Below are 27,920 nucleotides of genomic sequence, written 5' to 3' on the forward strand. Positions count from 1 at the left end.
TCCACACACACACACCATTCTCTGCAAGAAAACATTACACCTCAGGTCCTTTTAAATTTTTCCCCTCTCACCTTCAACCTATGCCCTCTAGTTTCAGATTCCCCCACCCTAGGAAAAAGACCTTGGATATTCACCCTATCCATCCCATGATTTTATAAACTTTGAAAGTCACTACTCAGGCTGCAAGGAAATAAGACCCAGCTGATTCAGCTTCTCCCTACTGTTCAAAGCCTCCGTTCCAGTAACATCCTTGTAAATCTTTTTTGCACTGTTTCAAGTTTAACAAAAACCCCTACAGAAGGGCAACCCGAATTGTACACAGTATTCCAAAAGTGGACTCATTAATATCCTGAAAAACAACGTGACATCCCAACTCTTATACTCAATGCACTGACCAATGAAGGCAAGCATGCCAAATGCCTTCTTCAAAAGATGGAGGAGATTTCTGGCAGCTTTTGCAACTGAATGAGAACGCATTCCAAAAACAAAATGATTTATCATCTGTTAAGAAGGGCTAACTCTCAAGAACTACCCACACAAAAGCTTTCAGGCATATGAAGTAATTTGCCTAACTGGTATATCTCAAATATCAACATAAATCTCTCAAATTATATTGCATCAGTGCAGTCCTGGTGCTTGCCACTATTTACATGGATGAATGCGGGAAGCTGGAGCTTCATTTCTAAATTGCTACAAGGGTTTACAAACCAGAGCCAGATTTCTTTCTCCCCCCCAAGGATCTTGTAATGCAGGAGCAAATCAACTCACTGCTGCAACACTCCAGTGTCATGGGGTAGGATTACCTTATCAATTCACTAGAATCAAAATATTCTGGAGTTATATGTGTTCACTGCTGAAGTCTCCCCAAACTGGTAGCAATAGTGGATAGTCATTGGTTACAGAGGCTTACTCATGAAATCTTAGCATTTGCAAGTTTTATTTCTTCCTTTCATTAAGTAATAACTATACAAATGCAGCTCATTGCTATCTCAGCAGTTGTCAACTGACTTAATTGATCAGACTGCTATAATTCAGTACCACTCAACATTGCACTTTTATTTAAGTATACCAAATGCTAAGGTTAACTGTTTTTAAAATTTAATAAAAAATTCTAAACGAATGATGCAGAATTATGGTGAGTTATGTAAAATTCCTATATACAGCAGAAAATTATTACACACACCCCAAATGTACACATTTTGGGGAACTTGTGGGAATATGCACCATTATATAAATTGTTTTGTGTCAAGAAATTCAATTGCATCAGTTAAATTTCATAGAAAAGGAGATGGGAAGTTTAAATACTGAAGCAATCAGTCCTTATCAAATGCAGCAAAACTTGGACATTATCCACATCTAGGCTGAAAAGTAGCAATATTTATGCCACACAAATGCTACGCAATGACCACTATCAATAAGAGGCACTCTCATAATTGACCTTTGACATTCAATAGCAATACCATCACAAACTCGTGTTAAAAAGGGTGGGGTGTGGAGAGAGTAGGACGATATTGATCAGAAACTGAACTTGAACTAGCTAAATAAATATAGAAACAAGATCAGGTCAGAGGCTAAGAACATTGCAGTGAGTAATTTCCGCCCCCCAACTCCCCAGATCCTGTCCACCACCGACAAGGTACAAGTCAGGAGTGTGATGGAATACTCCCCACTTTTTTGTATGATGCAGCTCCAAAATGCTGGTCACCATTCAGGACAAAGCAAACGGCTTGACTGGCACTAAAGGATCCATTCTCTCCACAAAGAGCAGCAGTGTGTTTCTATAGAAATTCACCAAAACTCATGACCACTACCACCTGGAATGATCAACATAGCACATATACTAGTAGGTGCAAGCTCCCTCCAAGCTAGTCTCACAGAACGTAGGACAATACAGGCCTTCAGCCCATTATACCTGCACTGACTATTCCATTCTAAAATCAGTACTATCTGCCTGCACATGGCCCATATCCATCTCACCCCTTCTTTTTCATATGTCTAAGTGCCTCTTAAACATTGCTATCAAATGTTTCCACCACCTCTCATGACAACACATTCCAGGTACCTACCACCCTCTTTAAAAGATGTGCAAGACACATTTTTATTTAACATTTCCCCTCTCACTTTAAAATCCATGCCCACACAGTATTTAACATTTCTATCCTGAAAAAAAAACTGACTAGCCATCCTATCCATGCCCCTCAATTTTACATACTTATATCAGGTTGCACCTCGGCCTCTAACACTCTAGCGAAGACAACTAAAGTTTGTCTAATGTCTTCTTATAACTAATAAAGTCCAATCCAGGCAATCCTGGTAACCCTTTGAACCTTCTCCAAGGCCTACACATCCTTCTACGGACAATACTCCAAATGTGACTTAACCAAGTTTTATGTAGCTACATGATTTGTTAACTTTTATACTCAATGCTCCGACCGACAAAGGCAAGCATACAGTGTCATCATTCCTTCAATGTCACTGGGTCAAACTCCTGGAATTGTCTCCCTAAGTGTCTTGTGGATTTACTTACAGCAGAGGCTCAAAGTGGCAGCTGTTCACCACCTCCCCAAAGGCCACTAGCAATGGCCAACAAACGCTGGCCCAGCCAGTGATGCTCAAATCCCAGGAGTGAATAAAACAAAACTGATAGCAACAAGATGGAAATAATTACACAAAATGTGAATCTAGTTTTAGAAAGACTAATTCAACTGTATGCTTAATATTCAATTGTATATTATAACTGCCAGTACATTGAAAAAGGAGGTATTACAGTAAATAGACTTAGCATATTATCCTTTTTATGGATAGTTAAGAAATAGTACATGGAGAAAGTAAAACATGCTATCAGTTGGATGCATGCAAACTAGAATTAGATGTTTGCACATTTTCCAAAAAGGTATAGTTCTATTAAAATGAGTAAGTTAGTTAATTGAAGCTCAACCCTCTAAAGTTACAGATGGCACTTAAAACAACCAAATTAGCAAGGGCGGGGTTGTCGGGATGTGAGGAGAAAGAAGCTTGAAATTTTTAAATTCTTCAAAATTAACTGAAACCTGCAACTATGTTTTCACTCAAACCCATGAAAACAACTAAAATTCAATTACAGCATAAATCACAATTTAAAATTTACATTTAATAACTAAATTTGTTCCGATGGTCATATTCAAAAAACATTTTACCATCAAATAAACTGAGGTCTCTGAGTAACCTTGGTCCATAAAGCCCTTCCAAGATGCTTTCGAAACCTGTAATCAAAATGTTAATATGTTAGCTCACAAAGCAATAGAATACATTGACACAAAGTATTAAATGAACTTTATCATGACCAAGACTCTATCAATACTCTCAACATAATGTCTAAACACAATTTAACATTTTTCTGCAAGTATAGTTTGTGCTTCAACTAAAACTGTATTGTTCTTACAGTGCCGTTTGTGGTACCAGCAACTGACAGGTGAGGTGCAGGAGCGAACTTCAAGCACTCATGCAGTGTGGGTAGTGCAAGCAGCTGATTTGTGCTTGCACAGAGTCGAAAGACTCAAGGTTCTAGACGACATAATAAAGGCCAGCACTGAAGAGAGCTGCATTGTCAGATCTGCTGTGTTTGAAAGAGACTTATAGGGTGGATGTCAAAATTTGATTGGCAATATTCACATTTATCAAAATTTATCCTTTATTCAAGATGACCAAAGGAGAAACATTCAAGCAATCTCATTTGCCTATACCTTGATGCAGATAAAGTGGCCTCTACATTTACCAATTATAAAAAAGTGACTACAGTTCAAGGAAGTGATCTGGAATGCTTGGAGGTCTTTACAAATAACTCTTCCTGAGGTAAGTTCTAAAATTCTAAAACTTGTAATTCACCAGCTTAATATCCACAGTTGAACCATAACAGCTGCTGCAGCTAAAATGCAATTTTACCACATTAAAGAGAGGTCTTTGAGTTACATAAAGCTCAGGATAATGTAAATAAAATTGTGTATATATGCTCTTCAAAGTCAAACAATTTAATCACTTCAGTCCAAAAAGTTGACTGTACACATACATGCTGGAAGCTTTCAGAAGACAGGATCATTTCACAAAAATAACTGTTGGTTCTGTAAGGGAATCTGAAGCTGGCAACCAGCACTAAACCGAACAGTGCTCTCTAGAGTACCTTCCCAGTCCTGTGGAATCAAAGCCAATGTAAGAGGTTGAGATTCATATAGGTGGAAGTGCTATGGGGCACTGGAAGTGTGGAAGAAACCAGGGTAATAAAACCTCCACAATAGGGTAAAGATAGCTACATGGGAAGATGTTGTCATTCATAGCCTGTTTTCAGAAATCTGAAGTGCTTCTTTCATAGGACAATATTTTGGAGAGAGATAAAGACAGATGATTGATAGCAGAGTTCAAAGTGGAAGTGGAATATGAGATAGTTGGGATTGCCATTGGTAAGGAAGTAGTGACGGGACTTGCTTGACTTTAGTGGTCACTCAACACATGTAGACTCATTTTTACTAATCTACAATTTAATTGACCGAGTTACTTGAAGGCAGCCAAAAAGGACAAAAAAAAAGTTTTGATTTTTATAATGATGGTTTAACAACAAATTGTTCTATTGCAAATTTGGGTATTCGCATAGGGAAGTACCTAACACTAAAGCAACATTTCTTTTGGAAAATGTCTATTTCAACAGATATTAAAACTAACGTATAGTTAAACAAAGGTAGAAACTGACACTGCACTCATTAACTGAACAAGATTTTTCTTAAAAAGCTTTAGAAGATTTAATTCTTCAATCCTGCCCATTACAACTAGAGTATTGGAAAAGCTACCAATGATTTCAACACACTGTACTTTAGAAGAGAGTCACAGCTATCTAAAGAGTTATATTCAAAGTTGCATTTGGATGTGTTATGATTAGGACTGAGCTCAACTATTCACATTTACACAAGAAGATAGCAATGCATATCTGGTTATTGTCAATTATGCCATGAGCATGATCAAACATTAAATTTGAATATACAGTTAACTAACTGAAAATAAATTCATAGACTGTAGCATTACACCTTCCAAAAACCTGGACAACATTGTGCCTGCAAGGTCCAGTTCTACCTTCTACCAGTTTTTTGAATCCTCCATATGCTAAATTATCAGAACAGCTTGTCTGATATCTAATATTGGATGAGCAGAAATTTCCACAGTTTACCAGGTAGGGGACAGAAAAAGAAAGTTTACAGGTGAATCCACCAAAGAGCCACATGTAGATGCAAAGTAGGATGGAGTGAAGGACAGATTTTTAAGGATACTAGAAATAATTGTATAGGAACAGAAAGAGAAGCCAAGCTATGCTCTGACTTCAATTAAATAAGTGCCAAAGTGCGCAGTCGCACCCAGCTGATCAACAGTAGAAAGGCACTGGAGCACACTGGACCACTAGAAAATCAAAAGAGTGAAGAAAGTGACAGTCATCCTGTTCACAATGAATGGAAATGAGCAGCACTTAAATATGAACTATTATTCAGACTGGGAAGTGCTGAGCCTCACTGGCAAGAAAACAAAACAGGGAACAGACAGACCAACTGTGAGCCATATTTTTACTTGGTAGGATGTGAGAGGATATTTTTCCTTTAAGAGATGTATTCTGTCCTGTTTTTCTTGCAAGGGGGTGTTGTCACAGTGGTGGCAACATATCTCCTTCAGACAGGCAGTTGGTAAATAGCTGAGTTATCTGTGGATGTTTCTTTTTAAAGCAAGACAAGAGAATCATGAGTAGGTCGGGGTCAGGCTCACAAACCCAAAGGAATTTTAAAAGCTAGTCGATGGTTTTCGTTGCTGCTCAACTGAAGTTTTAGACACACAGGCTTCTTCTTAAAAAAATCTGAAGGGTAGATTGTTTCTTTTGGTTTTCTTTCTACTAGACAGGAGAGATAGCATGCGAGACTGAAAACCATGTTTATGGGATGCTATCTATACTAGAACAGTTGATTAGTGGTTAAATAATACATTATCTTGTTACATATTTCAATAAAGTTATGTCAATTCTTCTTTTTGTTGTATTTTAACTGTGTTGTAAGAATAAAGTGTGTTGATTAAAGCTTAGCGGTGGACGAATCAAAATATGTATGGAACAAAGCACCTTACACTCCACCCTGAATAACACCCATTCTGAACTATTTGGACAGCCTCCGTCCAGGCAAAATTCCTAATGATCAAAAATAAATTTTACTTGCAATAGCTAATTGCAATGATTTTGTGGCCCGGTGCTTGTAGGTAAAGACCATCACGGTGAGTGCTAGCTGCACACAGCAATCATTACAATGAACAGATGGCACAAAGTTAGCATGCATGCCTGTAATGGGCAAATTGCTGAAGAGGATTTGAGACAGGATATATGACTACTTGGAAAACTATAATTTGATTAAAGATAGCATGGCTTTGAGGGGGCAGGTCATGCCTCACAAACCTGACTGAATTCAGAGGGTGCGACAAAACTCATTAATGAAGGTAGAGCAGTGGATAGGATTTTAACAAGGGGTTGATAAGGTTTCCCATGGTAGACTCATTCAGAAAGCAAGGGATACAGGGAAATCTGGCTGCCTGCATACAGAACTGGCTGGCCCACGGAAGACAGGTGGTGGTAGTAGATGGAAAGTATTCAGCCTGGAGCTTGGTTACCAGTAATGTTCCACAGGCATCAGTTCTGGGACCTCTCCTCTTTATGATTCTTATAAATGATGAGGAAAATTAAGTGGAAGCGTTGGTTAGTAGGTTTGCCTGTAACATGAGGGTTGGTGGAGTGGTGGATAGTGTGGAGGGCTGTTGTAGGTTGCAATGGGACATTGACAGGGTGCAGAACTGGGCCGGTAAGTGGCAGATGGAGCTCAACTTAGAAGTGTGAAGTGATTAATTTTGGAAGGTTGAATTTGAATGCAGAATACAGGGTTAAAGGCAAGATTCTTGGCAGTGTGGAGGAGCAGAGGGATTTGGGATCCATGTCCATAGGCCCCTCGAGGTTGCCACCCAAGTTGACAGTTGTTAAGGCGACATATAGTATGTAGGCTTTCATTATTAGGGGATTGAATTTAAGAGCCAGGAAGTTATTCTGCAGCTCTTTAGAGGCCTGTTTGGATGACACTTGGAGTATTGCGTTCAGTTCTGGTAGCCTCTTATAGGAAGAATGTGGAAGCTTTAGAGAGGGTGCAGAGGAGATTTAGCTGGATGTTGCCTGCTGTTTAGGGCATATCTTATGAAGACAGGTTGAGGAAGTTAGGACTTTTCGCATTGGAGCAAAGAAGGACGAGAGGTGACTTGATAGAAGTATATAAGATGATGAGAGGCATAGATAGAGTGGATAGTCAGAGACTTTTTCCCATGATGGAAATGGCTATCATGAGGGGGCATAATTTTAAAGGTTTCTCGAAGAAGGTTAAGGGGAGATATCAGAGGTTGGTTCTTTACACAGAGTGGTGCATTGTGGAATGCACTGCCAGTGGTGGTAGCAGAGTCAGATTAGGGACATTTAAGCGACTCTTGGATAGGTACATGGAAGTTCATAGGGTTCAGAGGTACACAGGGTTCTTATGGCACAAAACTGGTTAGTTTGATCTCAGTAAGATAAAAAGGTGTGTACAACATCTAGGAATGAAGGACCTGTACTGTTCTAATGTTTATGTCAGTGTTCAAGGGATTTCCAATTCAGTTTCCAAAGGGCAAAGCCATACAATGTTTTAGCACAGATTGAAAAACAAAGCCGGGAATTAGAAACTAAGAGAAAAGCTATGCCATAATGGGATTATTTTCATTGAAAGAAAGAAAATCAAGATAGGTTTTTCAAAGAGACAATGAAAAGAATGTTTACTTTAGATAAACTGGGATAAGACGTCTACCATTTGAAATGGTCACCAAAAGGGTTGATGTTTAAGAAAAATATGTTGAACGTAAGTGTACAAAATGCAGACCAGATGCGCTTTTAAGGGTAAATTGCAGAAATGTTTTTGACAGAGAACCACTTTCTGTACTGTGAAGTCACAAGTTTGACAAATGAGGGGATTTAAAAAGGTGATCTTTCTAAAAACTAATTTTTGATTACATTGATAACCAAGATTCTTGATTGGAAGTTTCTTCCACACTAAACATGGGTATGCAACCTCAAAGTGTAGCTAGTTTATAAGCAAACAAACACTGTTTGCTTTCACAAATGTGCCTCATTGTTTTTCAAATAATAAATACAAGCATTTCTCAGTTTTGCTTGTCTAAATAACGTGTGAAGCCAAAAAAGAAAAATAGTAAGCTTGAGGATTGATAAGATTTTAACTTTATCTTGGTATTCCTTTGCAGGAAAAAGGTAAGACAGAGAAAATAGAATGTTATTTGGTGTTAAAAAGAATGGGTAGTGATCTATTTAACCTTATAAAGCTCTTAGGTAGCTTGACAAGATATAGGCAGGGAGAGTTACTCCCCTGGGTGGGCCAAGGATATCTAGAACCAGGGTATACAGTCTCATAATGGGCAGATCATTTAGGAAAGAGATGAGAAATTTCTTTAGAGGTTGCAGAAGCTTTGGGATATTCTGCCCAGAGGTTAAGTCATTGAGTACATTCAAACTTAGACTAATGTGATTTCTCAATAATAAAAACATTAAGGAATTTAGAGACAGTACAATTTTTTTTCTGCACTCATGTAAAAGATTAACTATGGTCTCAATGAATGGCACAGTAGGCTTGAAGGAGTAGATGGTCGACTCCTATCAGTGTTCTAATTCATTCTTGGAAATGCAGCTATCACTCGCATTCACTGTGGAGTCCCACTTGCTGAGAACATTGCAATAGGCCTTGCTTTTAATAACTCACCAGTGACTTTATTTTATGGATACTAATGGAACATAACGAGGTCCGGCCTCAAAACACGTGTTCATCATAAATCACATTTAGAATGCCTGAACTCAAAAGGTTCTTATGGCACAAAGGTGGTATCCCCACCTGAGAGAGGAGGCCCAGTATCAAGTCCCAACCACTTCTCAGGTGTGCAATAATATCTCTAAATAGGTTGATTAAAAATATCTATTTTAATTCAGGGAGGGTTCTTGTGACACAGTGATAGTGTCCCTACCACTGAGTTTAGAAGGCTAGGTCTCAATTCCTACCTGTTCTATAAGTGTCTCATAACATCTGAAGATATTGAAGATCTGAAGTGTTATCCTATTTCAGGAAACAAAAGGACGACTTCCCATGACTTTCTTTGGTTTTTCAAAAAGTTATTTGCAGCTTGACTATGACAAAGTAAGCAAATAAACGTAGGACAGTGCAGGAAAGCAGGTTGGATCCAAAAAATAAAAAAGCCCTTGGACCACAGATCATCCTCAATTCAAAGTTGCTTAAATTCCGACATCACCAAAATTAAGAAACTTGTTTGGTTATCTGCATGTTCAGACTGCTTCCACTAATTTATTGGCTACTTCAGCTATCAAAACGAGACAAAATTATCATTCTTTTGTTGCAGTTTGGAGTACCTTGTGTACATATTTCTCAGGATAACTTAAAACTAGCTAGCTAAAAACATTCCAAATATCCCATGAATGCAAAATTATTTTCTACACAAATATTAGCCTTCTACTAATCACAAACTACATTTTGCTTGTACTGAATAGCTTGGCTTTAAAATCAAGTGCACCAATTCAATGCTAAAAATGTATTTCCAACATTAGACCACAACATACATGACAAAAAGAACAGCACAATTTTATTAAAAGCAAATTTTATAAATTTTGAATAAACTGCTATGATGTTTATCTCATACAAGGTACAAAATTATTTATTTTCCACTTGTAGCGATCTTCTGATCAGAATATTGTATAGGGGTACCTACATTAGTACCTGTTTTTGCGAATCTGAAGAGGAAGTTCGCTTTTACGAAAAATGACAATACTTTTTCCCATATAAATCATATACCTTCGCTTTACGCTATTTTTGGCTTATGAAAGGTTCCCTGGAAATGTTCTACTTTCAGATATCGAGGGATGCCTATACTCCATTTCAAAGTGATATAATTTGGATCAATATGAAAGCCAGTTAATATTACAGAAAATAAATCACCCATGTAACTGGAGGTGATAAAGGACAGTTTCACTGAGGCAGATGATGCTTGAATGACAAGTAGGTAGTGTTGAAGTAGCCAAGTTGCACCAACATATGTAAATTCTCACAATCCCATGTTTAATACTCAGGACAAAGGGATTCTTGAGTAATCACCCATGGAAGCAAAAAACTACTTGAATGACCAAAAAGGCCAACTTATAGTATCTCGGAACATGAGGATTTTTGGGCCATCATTATTTTTTGGAAGACTGCCAACTTGTCACACACCTCCTCTGCCACAGACCTGTACATGTTTCCTTTTCAAGTAAATGTTCAGCTATTTTTAAAGTTAATATGGAATCTGCTTTAACATATTTTAAAATAATACATTTTAAATCTTAGCATATTACCAATTCTTTTTTGCTCATTATCTTAGATCAGTCTCCTCTGGTTAGCAAGCTGCCTGCAAATAACCAGGGCAAGATAAATCCAGGCATGTCCTCCCCAATCCCTCTGGAAAAGCACAAATCTAGTTCGTGGGTTATACTGATGGCACATATCATTTGGAACAGACTATTTATAGAACAGGTACACACAGAGCTAGGAATTTTTCAGCTCTCAGGTTCCACAGCAAATAAACCAGCAATCAATCAGTGTCAACCAGTGCATCAAGAAATCTTCAATTCTGTGGGAAAAGAACTGCCGAACACCAAAACCACTTTCCACACCACTTTTGGGAAGAAACGCTAAATAGGGTGGAACTCCCTGTTCTGAGCCCAGTAGTGAGGCCCAGTCAGTCACCAAACCTGGCCATGGAAGGCTTATGCTTCAGTGTCTCTTTCAAGGTTGCTTCGCAGCCTTTTGTCACTGGGGAATAAGAGAAGGTTGACTAAAAACTCAGTGACCAGTAGCTGTCAAATGTTATATCTGATGTCTGTTCAAAAAAATACACTCCTGAACTACAGCCTGCCTGGGCCAACTCTGCTCCTCAGCTCCAACATCAGCTATCCAAAGACCCTCAATCTGTATTTTGGCTCTTTTACTCATAAGGTCCAAAAGCTTGAGCTGCTCAGATGAAATAATGCAGTGGTAAATAAACAAAAATACAATTTACAAAGTATGTCAGAGATACAAGTGCTCACTTTTATGATGTATTATGTGAGAAACTGTATCACAAACATTAGTAATTGCATACCAATGAATCAAGCTGCTTTCGTAAGCATCTGGAGTGGAATTAATTTTCAAGTCTCAAAATAGGTCTTACTGGAAAATAAATGAAATCAGTACTTCAAATTATTTGTTTCCTTTATATACATCAATCCTGGTTCTTTTCAGAACATTATTCAACGTATTAACATCCACCATGTGAAAAAAATCAAATGAGGCGAGAAGCTTAGAATGGAATAGAACAGAGGTAGATCGGAATGTGAGACAGAAGTACCTGTGCTTTTTTCATGCCAACGTACAACTGGAGGAAACTATATCTTGTCCAAACCGACTTGTCATTAAATGCTCAAAAAGCAGAGGTCATGAAAGAATGGAGTGGTAAAGCATGGGGGCATCAGCTCTACATTAGAATGCTGGCCCTGTGTCTCTATATGATATTGTGAATTGGTAGTGTGTAGGAAGATGAGGAAGCTAAACAAACTTTTGATGCAACAAAGGCTCAGAAAGAGAAGTCATTACTAGAAATACCCCAGTTAAGAAAACTGTAAAGCAGTAAGATGCTTACAGGAAAAGGTCAGGTTGGAATGCCATACTCTGCTGCAGCAGAAGCTAAAAAGAGGGCTTGTGGAGCTAGAGGGAGGCAAGAACACTGATAAATGTATTAATGAAATGTGATTAAGGCCATTCACTAAGTAACAGGAAAAGCTTACTGCAGACAAACAAGGACTTATGGGAAGGTGGAGTTGAAAGGGAATGCAGAGAAGGTTCACAGATTATTAAAGAAGGGTCGGATGGTGCACATTTTTAAAAGAATATTGATAAAAATTTTAAAGAGGAGGACAGTATTAAAAGGAGAGGAAACAATTTTAATTGCAAAAGTATGGGTCAATATGTTCAGGCATTTACACTGTTCAAATAAAATTCTTTTCATGTTTTCAGTGGTGTGGAGCCAACATACTACAAAGGGATATCCCAGTGCTAACAGGCAGGGCATTTTTATTTTGATCAACAGTCAAGAAATGGAAATGCATAACTGCTATAACTTAGTGTTACAGACCAGGAGTTGGAAATTAATTTAGGCTGGGTAACTGTTTCTTTGGCACAGACTTGAGACCAGGAGTTGGAAATTAATTTAGGCTGGGTAACTGTTTCTTTGGCACAGACTTGAGCTGTGGTCTGCCTAGCAGGGGATTAAAAAAAAAATTCTACACAATCCATGTTAACAAAGATGGTTAGGAGTGGGATAACAATGGACATCAGGGACTGGCTACATCCAACAGTGCCCACTGACTCAAAGGGAGCATCAGAACATATGTTCAGGAGACAATTACAGATCAAGTACAGCTGTGAGGGGTTTGATGAGATAGCAAGACACAAGCTCTGCAAGTGGAAGGAAGGCTAGATCAGAAAAAGACCAACTGTAAAGGTGCCCTGAAATGTACAGGTCTAGCTGTTAATACTAAAATAATGCTATTTGCTATATAAGAATCAAATATTTGTTTTCACATTGCTTACTCAGCAGTTATCTATTATAGGTACCAACTATGCCATGACACACATTCCGTTTTACATCCTGCGAAGGGAATGGAGACATCAACTTTATTAGATGCTTCTGGAGCATTTACCAAAGAAATCCTGACACTTCCAGTTCTTGGAGTCTTTTTCTTACCTTCCAAACACCAGTAATTCATTCTCATCAGTGCACATCAACATGAAGTAGTTTACATGTACCATATGTCAGTTGACTAAATGATTACGACACATTTTAAGACTCAGCCAAACTTTGAACTTTAGCAGCAAGTCATGATTGTTTTTTGGCTCGGAATGCTCAATCATTGCACTTATATAGAGCTGTCTGACTGCTATTGAGCAACATAGATCACATTAAGTACCTTGGCTATTTTAGCTCCTCACACAAAGTACCTATTTGCAGGCACATGTGTGGATACAAACTTAGTACAATACCAAAGTAGCCATTCATCTGAGGACTTCATAGAGTCAAAGTAATACAGAATAGAAATAGGCCCTTTAGCCCAAACTGGTCCATTTTGATCATGGTGCGCATTCAGCTAATTCTAATTGCCTGCATTTGGTCCATACACCTCTATCCATTCCATTCATGTACCTATCCAAATGTTTATAAAATGTTGCTATTTGTAACTGCAACAACTACTTTCTCCGGGAGCCCATTCCATATATGCACTATTCTCTGCATGGAGTGTCTTAGGTCCATTTTAAATCTTTCCCCTCTCATCATAAACCTATGTCTTCTAGTTTCAATTTCTCATCCATGGAAAAGAGACAAAATGAATTCATTCCTATCTATGTCCCTCATGATTTTACACACCTCAATAAGGTCACCCCTCATTCTCCTACATGCCAAGGAATAAAGTCCTACCCAACCTCTATCTATAACTCAGGCCTCCTAGTCCTAACAACATTCTCATAAATCACCTTTGCATGTTTTCCAGTTTAATTATGTCTTTCCCATAACAGGGTGACCAAAAATGTACACAATACTCCAAGTATGGCCTCACCAAAGACTTACATAACTGCAACATAACATCCCAATGCCAATACTCAATGCCTTTACCGATGAGAGTCAGCATGCTAAATGTCTTCTTCACCACTGTCTACTTGTAACATTGCTTTCAAATAACTACTTAGTTGTACGCTTAGGTCCCTCTGTTCTACAATACTCCTCAGGACCTTGCCATTTACTGTCTGTCTAAGTCCTACCCTGGTTTGACTTTCCAAAGTGCAACACCTCACATATCTGGATTGAATTGAATTTGCCAATCCTCAGCCTATTTCCCCACCTGATCAAGATCCTTTTGTAATTTTTGATAACCTCCCTCGCAATCAACAATATCTCCTAATTTTGAATCATCCACAAATTTACTAATCATGCCTTGTACATTCACATCCAGATCGTTTATGCAAATAAATCACAAAGGGCCCAGCACTGACTTGTGGAGTCACAGGCTTCCAATCTGAGAAACAACTTTCATCCATCACCGTCTGCTTTCCACCATTGAACCAATTTTGAATCCAATTAGCTAGCTCTCCCAGATCCCATGCGACCTAACCTTCATGACTTGCACTTCAAACTAGAAGTCTTTTTCCTTCCTTTACCATCCCCCTGGCTATCCTGAATAGTGAATTTGCTTTCGAAGGCCAGTGTAGTTTCCCCTTACTTCTCAATGGCCCCTCTCTTATTCAGAGTCCCACCCTCCTGTCAAACTAGTTTAAACCCTCCAGGTAACACTAGTAAATCTCCCTGCAAGGATATTGGTCCCCCTGTGGTTCAAGTCATCTCTACCCTTGAAGAACATATCTTCTTTTGATCCAAGAACTGAAAACCCTGTCCCCTACACCAGCTCCTCAGCCATGCATTCATTGTCCTATCTATTTCTATTCTACTCTCACGGACACGTGACAATGGGAGTAATCCAGAGCTCATCACCCTCGAGATCCTACTTTTTAACTTCTTACCTAATGCCATAAACCCATTTCACACTACTCCATTCTTCTGTATACCTATGTCATCTGTATCGGTGTGCAAAGTGATCTACAGCTGTTCATCCTTCTGCTTCAGAATGTTCAGCAACTACTCAGACATCCTCAACCCTGGCACCCAAGAGGAAATACATGAATCCTGGTGTCTCTTCTGCAGCCACAAAATCTCCTGTATGCCCACATCACAATAGACAGTATTTTAGGCTTTTCCCTGAGTGTAAAAGCCCGTCAGGGCAACTGACTAAATTGCTGCTGCTAGCCCCTGAATAGCCAAAGTATACCTATTTTTGAAGGGAATAGCCAAAGGGATAAAACTATTTGATCAGTAAGCATGCCACAAACAATTTCCCAATTCACACGTTGGACCCATTTACATTACTGGAGTCGGTTTTAATAGCGAAACAATAATACCATGGAGCCATCACCTCCCACAATGGAAAGGCCAATTCTACACCAAATGAATTAGAGAGCGCAAAAATGTGAAGTTATCTACTCCAGAAAAAATTGAATCTGTTCCCTAAATGATGAAAAATGGAGGATAAGATCACAGTTCTTTAATACAATGGGCAGCTACATTTGAAACGATCTGTTCAATGTTGGCCTTTAAAGTTACATGTGATAGTGCCAGTGTTGGACTGGGGTGAACAAGGTCACATGACACCAGGTTGTAGTCCAATAGGTTTATTTGAACTGATGCTTTTTGAAGCACAGCTCATTTGTCAGGTGAAGCGAAGAGAAGCACATGGGCACACAATTTACAGACAGAGAGATCAAAAGATTGCATAAATGGAGAGAGAAAATGTGTGGACAGGCTGAATAATAAGGCTCTGCAGGTGAACAAAATTGTCAGACGGTGAGAGTCGAGTTAACAGTTGAGTAGTAAGTGAAAGGATGACCTATAATCTGATTAATTGAGGTAGAGAGACAATTACAAAAATTAAAAATAAGGTAGTGCTAGAATGACTAGAACAACAATACGTAAGAGTTGCATGGCAAAGGTCGAACCAAAGTAATAAGCAATCCAAAACGGTACAAACTAATTAAGGTAGAAAGATCATAAGTTATCAAGGTAATGGTTTTAAAAACAGGAGTCAGGAAGATTTTACAGATACAGAAAATATAGTGGGGTTACACGTAGCATGCTGTGTTCAAGGGTACAGAACTTGACTTTCAGTTAGTATTACTTATCGGCCAAAAACGAAGAACGGTGGATGTGATTCTGCGTTGCTGTGTATCTTGAAGGCTGCCTTGAGGACGCTTACCTGAAGATCGTAAGCTGAATGTCATCGACTGCTGAAGTGCTTCCCGACTGAGGAAATATTCCTGTCTTGTGAATTGTTGCACAGTGTCCACACATGCTTGGAAGTCAGACACTTGATCACCGGTAGAGACTTCTTATTTAGGCCACTGACACTCCACTCGCACCACTGCATGATTTTTTAATCTCTCTGCCTATAAAGGGCAGCACGGTGGCTCTGTGGTTAGCAGTGCTGCCTCAGCGCCAGGGATCCAGGTTTGATTCCAGCCTTGGGTGACTGTGTGGAGTTTGCACATTCTCCCTGTGTCTGCTTGGGTTTCCTCTCGGTACTCCAGTTTCCACCCACAATCCAAGGATGTGCAGGTGAATTGGCCATTCTAAATTGCCCATAGTGTTCAGGGATGTACAGATTAGGAGCACTAGTCAGGGTAAATGTAGAGTAATTGGGTAGGGAATGGGTCTGGGTGGGATACCCTTCGTAGGGTCGGTGTGGACTTGTTGGGCTGAATTGCGTGCTTTTGCACTCTAGGGATTCTATAAATGCTGTACCTGCATGCCACTCTTCACTTCATCAGATGAAAGAACAACGCCTGAAAGCTTGTGATTTCAAGTAAATCTACTGGATTATGACCTGGTGCCATATGACTTTTCACTTTATACTTGAGAGTAAAAGTTGTTTCAACTACAGAGCATACAACAAATTATTGTTGATGTACTATGGACAATTCTGGATCACACACCTTACAAGGGTAAACTGCCCTTGGAGAATGTGGTTTGACAGAACAATACTTGAACTCCAAGGGTCAAGGCTGGAGAGGCCATACAAAATCCAGTTGCACTTGCTGGAAGTTTAAGTGGGGATTTTTACTTAAAACACCACGGGAAACAGACAGGGCATATTGCCATTAGTCGGGAGTTGTCATGTGAAAATCTGAGGGTTAGTGGACTCTAAATGTTGATTCTGCTTTCTCTCCACAGATGCTGCCAGACTTGCTAAGGTTTCCTGAAATTTGTTTTTGTTTTAGATTTGCAGCATCCACCGTTCTTTGTTTTTGGCCATTGAGTAATACTAACTGAACGATTCTGCTCCATGATTTTTCTTCTTAAAAATGGTGGATTCACCATGGTAGGTGTGGGATTACAGAGGTCGGGTGAGGCTGGGTCAGAGACTCAATGTGGACTATTTGGGCTGAGTCACCTGCTTCCACACTGTAGGGAAGTTATGAATGTTATATCACTCCCATATCAGCCGTCATGGTAAATCCCACTCTGTGATACTGCACACTTCCTTTTTACTCTAAATTTTAACCTACAGCCACAGAATGGTGCACTAATGTACCGATTTAAGAAATTTCTATTTAATGGACTTCATGTTTGAAGTGAAGCATAAGTCAACTTCCTTGCCTAGTTAAATTGAGCAGGATTTCAACTTTTCATGCTGAAGGCGGTCTCTTTGCAGTCAGCCATTTTCTTTGATCAATCTTTGATTGGCATCTTATACACCCATTTTTCTATTATTTTCATGTTAATCAGTTATCTGCCTCTTAATTAGCAAAGAAAAGCAATGCTTTTTTCCTTCCTTTTGTCAAACTAGATACATACAGATTTGGGTTACCTTAGATGCATTCTTAAAATACATTCCTGACTTTTTTTTTAAACAAAAGCATTTGAGTATAGAAGTAAAGAGGTTTTATTACAATTGTGAAGAGCCTTGTTGAAACCACAACTAGAGAAGTGTGCAGTTCCCCTACCCATCAAAAGGTATCACTATCAAAGTGTGCACTGAAAATTCACCAAATTCTTGAAATACAGAAAACAAGGAAAATACAAGTAAGGATTCAATAGACCATGTTCATATTCTTTAGAATTCAGAAGAACGAAAGGTGATCCGATTCATAGGGTTTAGCACAATAGATGCAGAAAATATGTTTCCCCTGGCTACAGGGCCCTCAACCAGGGAACAGAGTTTCAGAATAAGGGGCAGGTCTTTTAAAACTGAGATGAGAAAGAATTTCTTCACTTAACAGGGTTGTGAATCTTTGGACTTCTCCGCCCCAAAGGCTTGTGGACGCTCTGCTGCTGAGTGTGTTGAAGATTTAGCTATAGATTTCTACATTATGAATATAGACTTTGAGATACATATAAAATTTTCACCTGGTATAAGGTGAAAGATGCCCTATAACACGAGATAAATAAATTGGGAATACATTCTCTGGAAATTTAAATAAAATGATATGCTACTGAAACATACAAATTTTTCAAGGGTTTGGCAGGGTAAACGAAGTGGGAAGGTCTTGAAATCAGCTATCTTGTAATGGTCACCTTTGCCACTGCAACTGCAACTGCAGAGGGTGCACTCACCTTGGAATTGCAATGTCTATAACATTAGTGCTAGTGACACCGCAGGTAACTGCTTGCATTAAACAATTAAACTAAAAGGGCTCATTTTAAATGAACCAATAATTCTGAATCAATTCGGGGTCACAATTTTCACTATGCTCCACTCCCAACACTTGGCCACCCCATTTGCAACCTCCCTGGTCATTCCAATAAAAACAAACTCTGTGGCACTTTATAAATGCCTAATATCGAAATGCAGGCCAACTTCCTATTAAAGGTGCATGTTGATGGAAGTCAGTGGTATGAGCTCCTGTTCCAGTCTCATGCAGGAGACATGGCTCAGAATTTAAAATTATAACGTTAAAAAAACAATCACACCAGGTCATAGTCCAACAGGTTTATTTGGAAGCATCTGATGGACTATAATCTGGTGTGGATAGATTTTTAACTTTGTACAACCCAGCCCAACACCGGCACCTCCAAATCACAAAATTATAATAGTTTTTTTAAAAAGATGCTACAAAAACAAGGGATGTTGTATCTATAGCAATAGAAGAACAACAGTAGCCTATTCAGGTGGTTCTATCATTAAAGACTAAATCTTGGCTAATTGGTATCTTAATTTACATGTACTGGTTGAATAGTCCTCGAGACCTTTGTTTATCAAAAAAGCTACCATTACAGGTTTTACCCAATTGCTGCACTTCACAGTCGGTATGATAGTACAGGGGTTATGTGGTGAACTAGTAATCTGGGGGGTATAAAGGCTAACCTAAACTACATGAGTTTGTTATTATGAATAGCCACAGTAAGCAACAATTAAAAATCTCAGATTGCTGTGAAAACCCAAGTTGGTTGCAAACATCCTTTTGAGGAGGTCTATATGTAGCTTCAGGCCAACATTCTGGTAACTCTAAACTACTCCCAAACAGTCCAGCAAGTTGGAGAATTTATTCTTATTCTTTGTAATGGTTTGATATCGAACCAGTCACCTAGTTTGTACCTATGCACTAGCCTCAGAAAAGAAAGGCATAACCAGTTTAGTCAATCCTTCAATAGCCTCCAGACCAACAGCTGAGAACAACACATAACATAGTTGGGAGAACGCTTCCGGATTAGTCTCTTAACAGTGTTACCTACATCCTAAATTCCATTACCATTCCCAATTAACAACAATGCCATAAAGCAAACATAAACACACAACCAACCACTTTAGCTACAGCCTTCGTAGGAAGTAGAACCGTCAAATGTAGACGAGTAGGGATTAAGGAGAGAATTCCAGTGTACAGGCTGAGACAGTTGAATGTAAGGTTGCCAATGGCCAAAGATTAAAAATCAGGAATCAAGAAACCAGAACTCAAACGCCACAGACATTCCGGAGGATTGAGGATTCCGTGACTACCAATTAGCCATGGAAAGTTAAAGATTAACCACAGTCTTTTTGGGGACAAATTCCCATTTTGAAATAGAGGATACTGTCCAGTAATTTGTGTTGTTATCACAATCATCAAGAAGTATGGTGCTGCAAAAGCACAGCTGGTCAGACAGCATCCGAGCAGGAGAATTGATATTTCAGGCATAAGCCCTTCATCAGGAATGATTCTCCTGCTCCTTGGATGCTGCTGACTTGCTGTGCTTTTCCAGCACCACACTTTTCAACTCTAGCCTCCAGCATCTGCAGTCCTCACTTTTGCCTGTTGTTATCACCAAGTTGTAATATATATATAATTTTAACTTAGTCAGGCAATTGAGAGATGATACGGACCATCACTGGCATGATTGCATTCTACCACAACGAACATTTTCTAAACTTCTACTGGTGTGATGCACTGAATTCCTCAAATTTGGTGTAACCCAAATAGGTAGCTTCAGTGGTGAGGGGGGCAGGGAACGTCTCCTGCGTAAAAGAGGCATGGGTTCAGAATGGTGACATTTGTTTAAAGTGCAACATTCTTTTAAACAAGGCATAATACATACATTTTCACAGGCTCCTTTTTAAAAGAAAAACAGTCACCAGCAGTCAGTCACAGCTCCATTGTGATATCTGGCCTATGGTTTGTAGGTAGCCCTGATCTAGCCTCATGGTTTGGCAGATTCCTGCTTAAGCACCAACGTCAGGCAACTAGTCCTGCTTCAATGCAGAAGAGCATACCAGAATTAACACCGATATAGTTTAAAGTGCCAAATCTGATTAAGTTATAGCACAGAACTTCATGGAAGCTAAACAGTGGAAACAGCACATTATAGCATATGCTAGGTCAGAGGTGGGGAACCTTTTCATGTTGGAAGGCCGCATTATGTTAGTTGTAATCTAATAAGGCCACATCCAAGAAACTTCAATTATATATTCTTCAAAATTCCCATTACTTTGTAAAAATCTAACTACTATGTACTAACTAAAAACAAAAAAAATGTTAGTTCTAAAGCTAACTCTGGTATTTTATATACATTTTAAGATTAAAATAAAAATAATAAAAGGATGAAAAAAATCAAAATAAAAGATTTGTTCCATAAAATTTGGATTCATTCAAAGGCCACACACAATGACCTAGAAGGCCGCAGGTTCCCCACCCCTGTGCTAGGTAATCCTACTACTAACAGACCAAAGTTTTGCATTCATACTACATGCAATCATGAAAAGGTTGAGGGTGATTAAACAGAAGGCATCCCCATTCTCAGAGTGATGGCAGAGGCCATCATGCGAGTACAAGACAAGGCTAAAAACATTCACAGCAATCCTCAGCCAGAACAGCCAAGTCTGATACACCTCAGTCCCTTCCTGAAGTCCTTGCATCCACAAGTCTTCAGCCTATGTGATTATTTTCACTGAATACCAAGAAATTATTGAAAAGTATTAATATACTGAAGGCTATGGGCCCTAACAAGTGCTCATTCCCATTTGCAATTTCTCACTTGACTTTATAGATGGCAAGTGCACATCATGCAGGCAAACAATAACCACTCCCAAAAAAAAGTTTAATTATCCTCCTATGACATTCAAAAGGTAACACTGTTAATTCCAGGATTATAAATGTCAGCCTCCCAAAAATTTCAATTCACTCAACCATATTTCAAGAAATGGATAGGGCACTGAATACTGCAAAGGCTATGGGTCCTGACAAGAAACCTGCAATAGTGCTGAAGACGTGCCCCAGCCAAACTACGTGCATACAGCTATAAACCAGCATCTACTTGACAATATGGAAAATTGACAGCTACTTCCTGTACACAATTAAGCATGACAAATTTAAACCAGCAAATTACCAACCATCATATCTACTGCCAATCAACAGGAAAGATACCACCAATATCATCATGCAACAGTTGCTTTGTAACAGCTTGCTCACTGATGTTACTTTGCATTCCAGGTGACCCCTTCAGCTCCTGTCCTCATTACAGCCTTGCTCAAACATGTACTAAAAAATTCCGATTTTCAGAGCTGGGATTAACTGTGTTTGACTTCGGATGATGCTCTAGCAAAATTCAAGCCAATAAAGATTCAGGGAAAATTCTTTGCTGGCCGGAGACAAAGGAAAATAACTGAGGTTGTTTGAGGACAACTCAGTTCCAGGACATCCTTGCAGGGGTTCCCCAGATTACTGTCCTTGGCCCAACCATCTTCACGTGCTTCAATGACATTCCATACTTCATAAGGTTAAAATTTGGATGTCACTGACAATTGTACAATGTTCAGCACCATTTGCAAACATCTCAAAACTGAAAAAGAACTTGTCAAACTGCAGCAATACCTGGACTGACAAGTATTATTCTCCCAGAAAAGTGTTAAACAAATTAAATCATCCCATAACATTCAACTGCATTACCATCACCAAATCCTCCACTATCAACATCCTAGACATTGCCATTGATCAGAAACTGAACTAGTCATATAAATCCTGAGGCTACAAGAACAGATCAGACCCGAGAAATCTTGCAGCAGGTAACTCATCTTCTGAATCCTAAAGCCTATCAGCCATCTACAACACACGTCAGCAGTATGAAGAACTAATCCCCATGGCTGAATGGAGAACACTACAAGTTGCTTGAAATCAAATAGGGAAAACAACCTGCTTAACTGCACAATGTCCACAATCATTCACTTTCTCCACATTATGTTCAGTAGTAGCAACGTGAACCACCTACAAGGCACACTGCAAAACTTCATCTATGCTCTCAAGATAGCACCTTCCAAATGCATGACCACTACCAAAATCAAGTACAAGTCTAAAATCGCACAACACCAGGTTACAGTCCAACAGGTTTATTTGGAAGCACTACCTTTTCGAGCACTCCTCCTTCATTATGTGGTTGGAGTCCAACACCGGCATCTCCAAATCAAGTACAAGTCAGCAGATAAGAGAACACCACCATCTGCAAGATCCCCAACCCTGGTGATGTTCAACTCTAACGTGAAAATAAATTTTCATTTATTCAATATGACTGGTTTACGACCCTTAAGCTCCTTAGGGTTATGCAGTAACTACCAGACCAACCAGCAATACCGACACCCCATAAATGAATTGATAGTCACTGCGTAAAAGCTTATCTTTGGCAAATGCTTATAATCTGACAGTCTTCAACCGTAAGGTACTGTCATGAGTAAGCTACAACAAAATACTTAAAAATTGACCGAACAATGTGTTTTAACAGTAAATAGGTGACAAAATCACGTTAGGATCTGGAGGAATTGCAATTTAGGTAGTGTCAGGTGGGATAACCTCAAAAAAAGGTTGATTTGCCAACTTAAGTTGCTTCATTTCTGGAGGGTACTAAGAAGGGAAGCAATCACAGATGAGGGGAAGCATGCACAAAATGAATAATTACAGATGATATACATGGGATTGTAAATTATGGTACTACTAAAAATTCAAGAAAACAGGGGAATGATGGTGTGGATAATTTAAAAATTCATCCCAGGCGAGTAGTGATGACTGAACGCAAACAACAATAAGCACTTAACACAGCTTAAACACACAAAGTCAAAGGAAGCAAAGAGTTACTCAGGACAATTAGGTAGAGCTAACAGTGGCTGCAAGTTATCACAAATAAACAGACTGCTGCAGAATGTGTCCTCTAGGCACGTGCACTTAAAGCCCAGCATGCTTCCCTGAGGAAGTTAAAAGTCAACCAGATCCACAAAATTTGTGCCAATGCCAAGGTTAGCAGAATGGTATCAAGGCACATCTCATTAACAGTATATCACTTGGTTGTGTCATATGTTAGGAGTTCCCAGCATCTATAAGGTATTCTAAAAATGAGAAAAAAAAATTTCAGGAAGATACAGAGGCAACTAAAATACTACTGATAAACAAACTAAGATCCCTTCACTGGAAATGATCTACTTCCCTACTCTCCATCCACCACTCCCACACCAGGTTTAGAAATCCAATTCTGAGCCAGAACAAATCTGCAGTACTGGTTACATTCAACAGCAAATCTTATTAATTGATAGGTTTTGCAGTGGAGCTAAGATTCTTCCAACCCAGTTCAAAGTAATCCGCTGGTCAAAGATCAGAAATGAGTAATGTAATGATCCCAGCTGCCCAACAGACTGGCTCTGATGGTGTGCATTTTCGCTGGATTACCTCCAACAGTATTCCTACTCACATGGGTACAATTCTAAAAGCTAAATTTGAGGGATGTTACTCAACTGAGGCATTTAAAATTAGACATCAAGCATTAGGTACGTGTAGATTTTGCATTCAATTACAGGGGCGGATTTTGGATTATCATCCCGAAATAAACGTTACAAAATGTGATAACGGATCTGGCATACACAATCAAGCGCCAAGCTTTCCTTGGACAAAAGCAGTTAATAGAAATCAAAGAGATGACACTGGATGCCAGAGTGATTCAAGTGACAAAGGTTTCAATAGAAAGAACCCTCACCGCGAAGCCTACTGACGCGACTCGATGTGATAAAAATCAAGAGCCAAAAAGGTGCGTAGCGAAATGGCTGTGCAGATGCAGCGGCCTCTCTACGTTCCAGGGAGCTGAGGGCCGTCGCTGCTTCGTGGAGAAAACACCGTCAGGCACAGAGTGCAGAGAGAGATACACCTCTCTCACACCTCAGATCGAAAAAAAACACACAGCTGTCTGCACGAATGAGGAAACTCGCGTAAAACACAGGGACAACAGTAAGAAAGGGAGTTGGGGGGGGGGGGGGGGGGGGGGGAAAAGAGAAGAAGAAAAAGTTTGCCAAGGAAAAACAAAGTTTAATTAGTTGGCCGGGAAGACGCGGCAATGCTGCAGAACCTCCCCACCCCCGTTGTGGGTGGGGGGCAGAAGAGGTGACAAGGGGGACGGTCCTGTCAATGTTGTGGAGTGAACCCCAGGGGCAGCGGGCTGTGAAGCGGAAGTCGGAGCTGGGTCACTCTCGTGCGCGGGGGGGGGGGGGGGGGGGGGGAGAGAATCACGTGAGCCTTTTTGTTTGTTCCTCCGCGGCCGTTAATCTCCGCCGCCGCCGCCGCCACTCCCACACACACACACACACACAGAGATGGAGATGGACAGAGGCTCCAAGCCCCTCCACCGGGATCACCATGGCAGCCAACTCACAACCCAAACTTCCTCATGTAACCGCCACGCCACCAACCGTCACTTTTCACAAATTTCCTCCCTCTTCCCCCCCCCCCCCCCCCCCCAGCGGATTTAAAAAAAAACCGAGTCGCTCCGCTCGCGCCCAAACTGCACCACAACAACAACAAACAAACAAAATCAAAATCCAGTCGCTTTTTCACCTCGTGTGCGCGTTTATATTACACAAATAAGACGACACGTAACGTTTGAGAGACGGACCTAACTGAAGAAAGCTGAGCAGCCGCCGTCCCGCGGAGCGGAGGGGCGTACGGGAGGGTGCTGCGGGACAGCCGCCGGAACGGCGAGAGAAGGTTCTCGGAGTCAAGACAAAAGAAAATGGAGCCAGGGACCTCCGGAGGAGCAACTTCAGGGCCAATTCGCGGGGACGGTGCTGGCAGTCGCCGACTCGCCCAAGTGGCACCGAGCCACGGCACGAGCGCTACGGGCCGCTCCTGGGGGCGGAGAGGCCGTCCTTACCTACACAGTGTATGAGTTTGTACCGCCACGAATCCAGTTCCCGCCGAAAACCTCTTCTCTCCGCCGTACATCTAGGGCTACCGCACTGACTCGCCATTCTGCCCTAGCCCGGGTGTGTGCGTCTGACGTCACCGCGCCCTATTTACATCGCACGTCGTGCGTGCGCCGTGATTGACGGCTGTCACTGCCTGGGGCGGCGCGAGGCTGCACACTGGGCTGTTGCTGCGTCCGCTCACTCTCACCGGGGAGTGGAGAAAGGGGGAGGTTGGGGTTGTGGGGCACGGACAAAGGAGCTGCCTTGCACTCTCTACTTTGCAATCCTTTTGCATTCGTACTCATTTCAAAGCATTTAATCGCCGCGTTAATGTACTTTTTTTTGCAAAAGGCAAAGTGGTTCGTCGTAGACTATTTTTTAAATCCCTCATTACGTGAAGTTTGGTCGCTTGTCTGAAATATGAGCACCAACCTTTCACCTCAATTTCAGTTCCGCTCCTTTACATTTGAAGAGTGTTTAACAAGTCGAACAAATGGATTAGGTGACTTAATCTCTACTTTTAAATCTGGTACAAGATGCAAAGAGAGACTGGCCCGTTCCACCCATCCACCAAGTTCGAATACAGCTTTCCTTGTAAATGTTGCATGGGGCACTTTGTACCATAAATAAACGAGTAATTGTTGAAACAGCATCATCGCGCTATTGCCGTAGAAATTTATCTTAGTCTTGTTGTCAAGCAATGTGTCATTATTACAGATATGAAATAAATTCTACGAGATCATAATCTGAGCAGCATTAAATAATTTTATTGCCGTGAACGAGAGGCACAGGATTATTCCAGGCTAATAAAGTTGTAATCAGTCTCATGATTGGAAATCTAATATCGTGTTTTACTGGAGGCAAAAAAAACGCTATATTTCTTCAACGTAATTAAACATTATGAGACAACAAAACAAAATGACATAATTAAGGACGGGAAAAATACAAAGCAGGCGCTTTTCAGATCTCACAATGACGTAGCAGCTATGAAAACACTGTCAGTTGTCAATGGCCACACTTGTAACAAAAGACTATTTCGAATATCAAATCCCGACAATAGAGGCAGATTCGCCTGAAACAATATGACTGCCCACTTTCGTTTTTCACCTCACACCAGCGTGTCTGCCTGCAAAGTGCATTTACATTAGCGATAAATTGATCACAGTCGACTGAATAATGTTCACCCAAAACCTCAAGAAGTGTATTTTCTCCTCAGGTGCTGACTGACCTATTGTTTATTATCAATGCATTCTGTTTTTGTTTTCGATTTATAGTGTTTACAATTTTTCACTTTTTGTTTACAAACATATGTAAATACAGCAGGAGAGTGCAACACCAGCAACTGAACTTTCAGTTTTATTGACTTCATTGAACTTTTAAGAATCTAATTGTGGGTTTGATTAATACTTTAATGGTGACCATTTTGACCACCATCAAACAAAGACACATACGCAAACAATTGACTGCACCTGTGTAAAATGATGGTCCCAGAAAATGCATATACTTTAAAAATATATAAATACATAAAAATATTAAAACTACATATACATTTCAGTTTACATTTCTGTTTGTATGAGTATCAAACCTTTGCCACAAACATTTCAATTCCTCTTCTTGAATTTTTGTGCCCCATCAAGTAGATAAAAAATAACATAGCATCAGAAAGAAAATGCTCACCCTTAGTTTTGTTTTACATTTGTGTATATCAAAAGATTTGTTTTCAAAGGAACATTTTCATGTCTCTAGTAAGAAACAGTTGGACAATAATATCTTTGAAAATAAATCAAACAGAGTGCTCTTGTTTTTAGTTATGATCTTGATGAAAAACATTACCAGAAAATACAGCAAGATGTTTGCCTTATTGCTGAGTTTGTCACAGATGCAAACTCAAAGATGATATCTTATCATGAAAAAAAAACAGTTGAAAGAGAAAGGAAAATAAATAACAAGCATTTACAACCTTGAAATTTAAATTCTGACTTGATAACCCATCTTTATTTTTGAATATGTTCTTCTATGTCTTTTTCTAAGGTCTTAGGAATCAAACACAATTATGATTTGTTGGAAAACAATTGAATGTGAGAAAGCAATTTTAACTATTACCTACGAATAGCACAAAATATGGTATTTCTTCCTGCAAAAAACAAAAGGGAATGGAGATGGGACAAGAAAAGAAATGGTGGATTCTTTTGCTTTCGTTGGTGTTGAGTTTGAAGATGTAGGAACACGCAGTTAGGTGGGATGGTGGGATACCTGAACTACCCCTTCTGCCTGCATCAAACTATTCCATTTCTTAAATTGATTTTACCCAAGATTACTGACTGCAGTTTTCAGGCTTGAGCTTTTTCCGCTACAGGTGTTGAATTGATGTTAACTGAATGCATTTAACAATGTATTCAGTCATGTTTGTGGTCCTGGGTCAATAGGTTAGTATTTCACATCTACATTCAGTGTTACCAAAGAAGAGGATTTTGTACTAAGGAAATCA

At 39.8% G+C, this 27,920-nt stretch overlaps 1 protein-coding gene across 14 annotated transcripts in view; it reads right to left on the reverse strand.

The window, feature by feature from the left end:
• The window catches only part of lcorl (ligand dependent nuclear receptor corepressor-like), a 120,382-nt gene extending 94,863 nt beyond the window's left edge, over positions 1–25,519 (reverse strand). For 12 of the 14 annotated variants that reach the window (XM_072560961.1, XM_072560907.1, XM_072561003.1 and 9 more), the window contains exons 1-2: positions 25,399–25,519; positions 3,177–3,242 (exon numbers count right to left, since the gene is read on the reverse strand). In XM_072560961.1, coding sequence (XP_072417062.1) covers positions 3,177–3,242; positions 25,399–25,495 — 163 coding nt within the window. In that variant the 5' untranslated portion in view covers positions 25,496–25,519. The other 2 variants (XM_072561011.1, XM_072561022.1) reach the window with 2 other exon arrangements.
• Between the last annotated feature and the right edge of the window lie 2,401 nt (positions 25,520–27,920).

Source organism: Chiloscyllium punctatum, chromosome 1 (genome assembly GCF_047496795.1).
Source record: "Chiloscyllium punctatum isolate Juve2018m chromosome 1, sChiPun1.3, whole genome shotgun sequence".
NCBI lineage: Eukaryota > Metazoa > Chordata > Chondrichthyes > Orectolobiformes > Hemiscylliidae > Chiloscyllium > Chiloscyllium punctatum.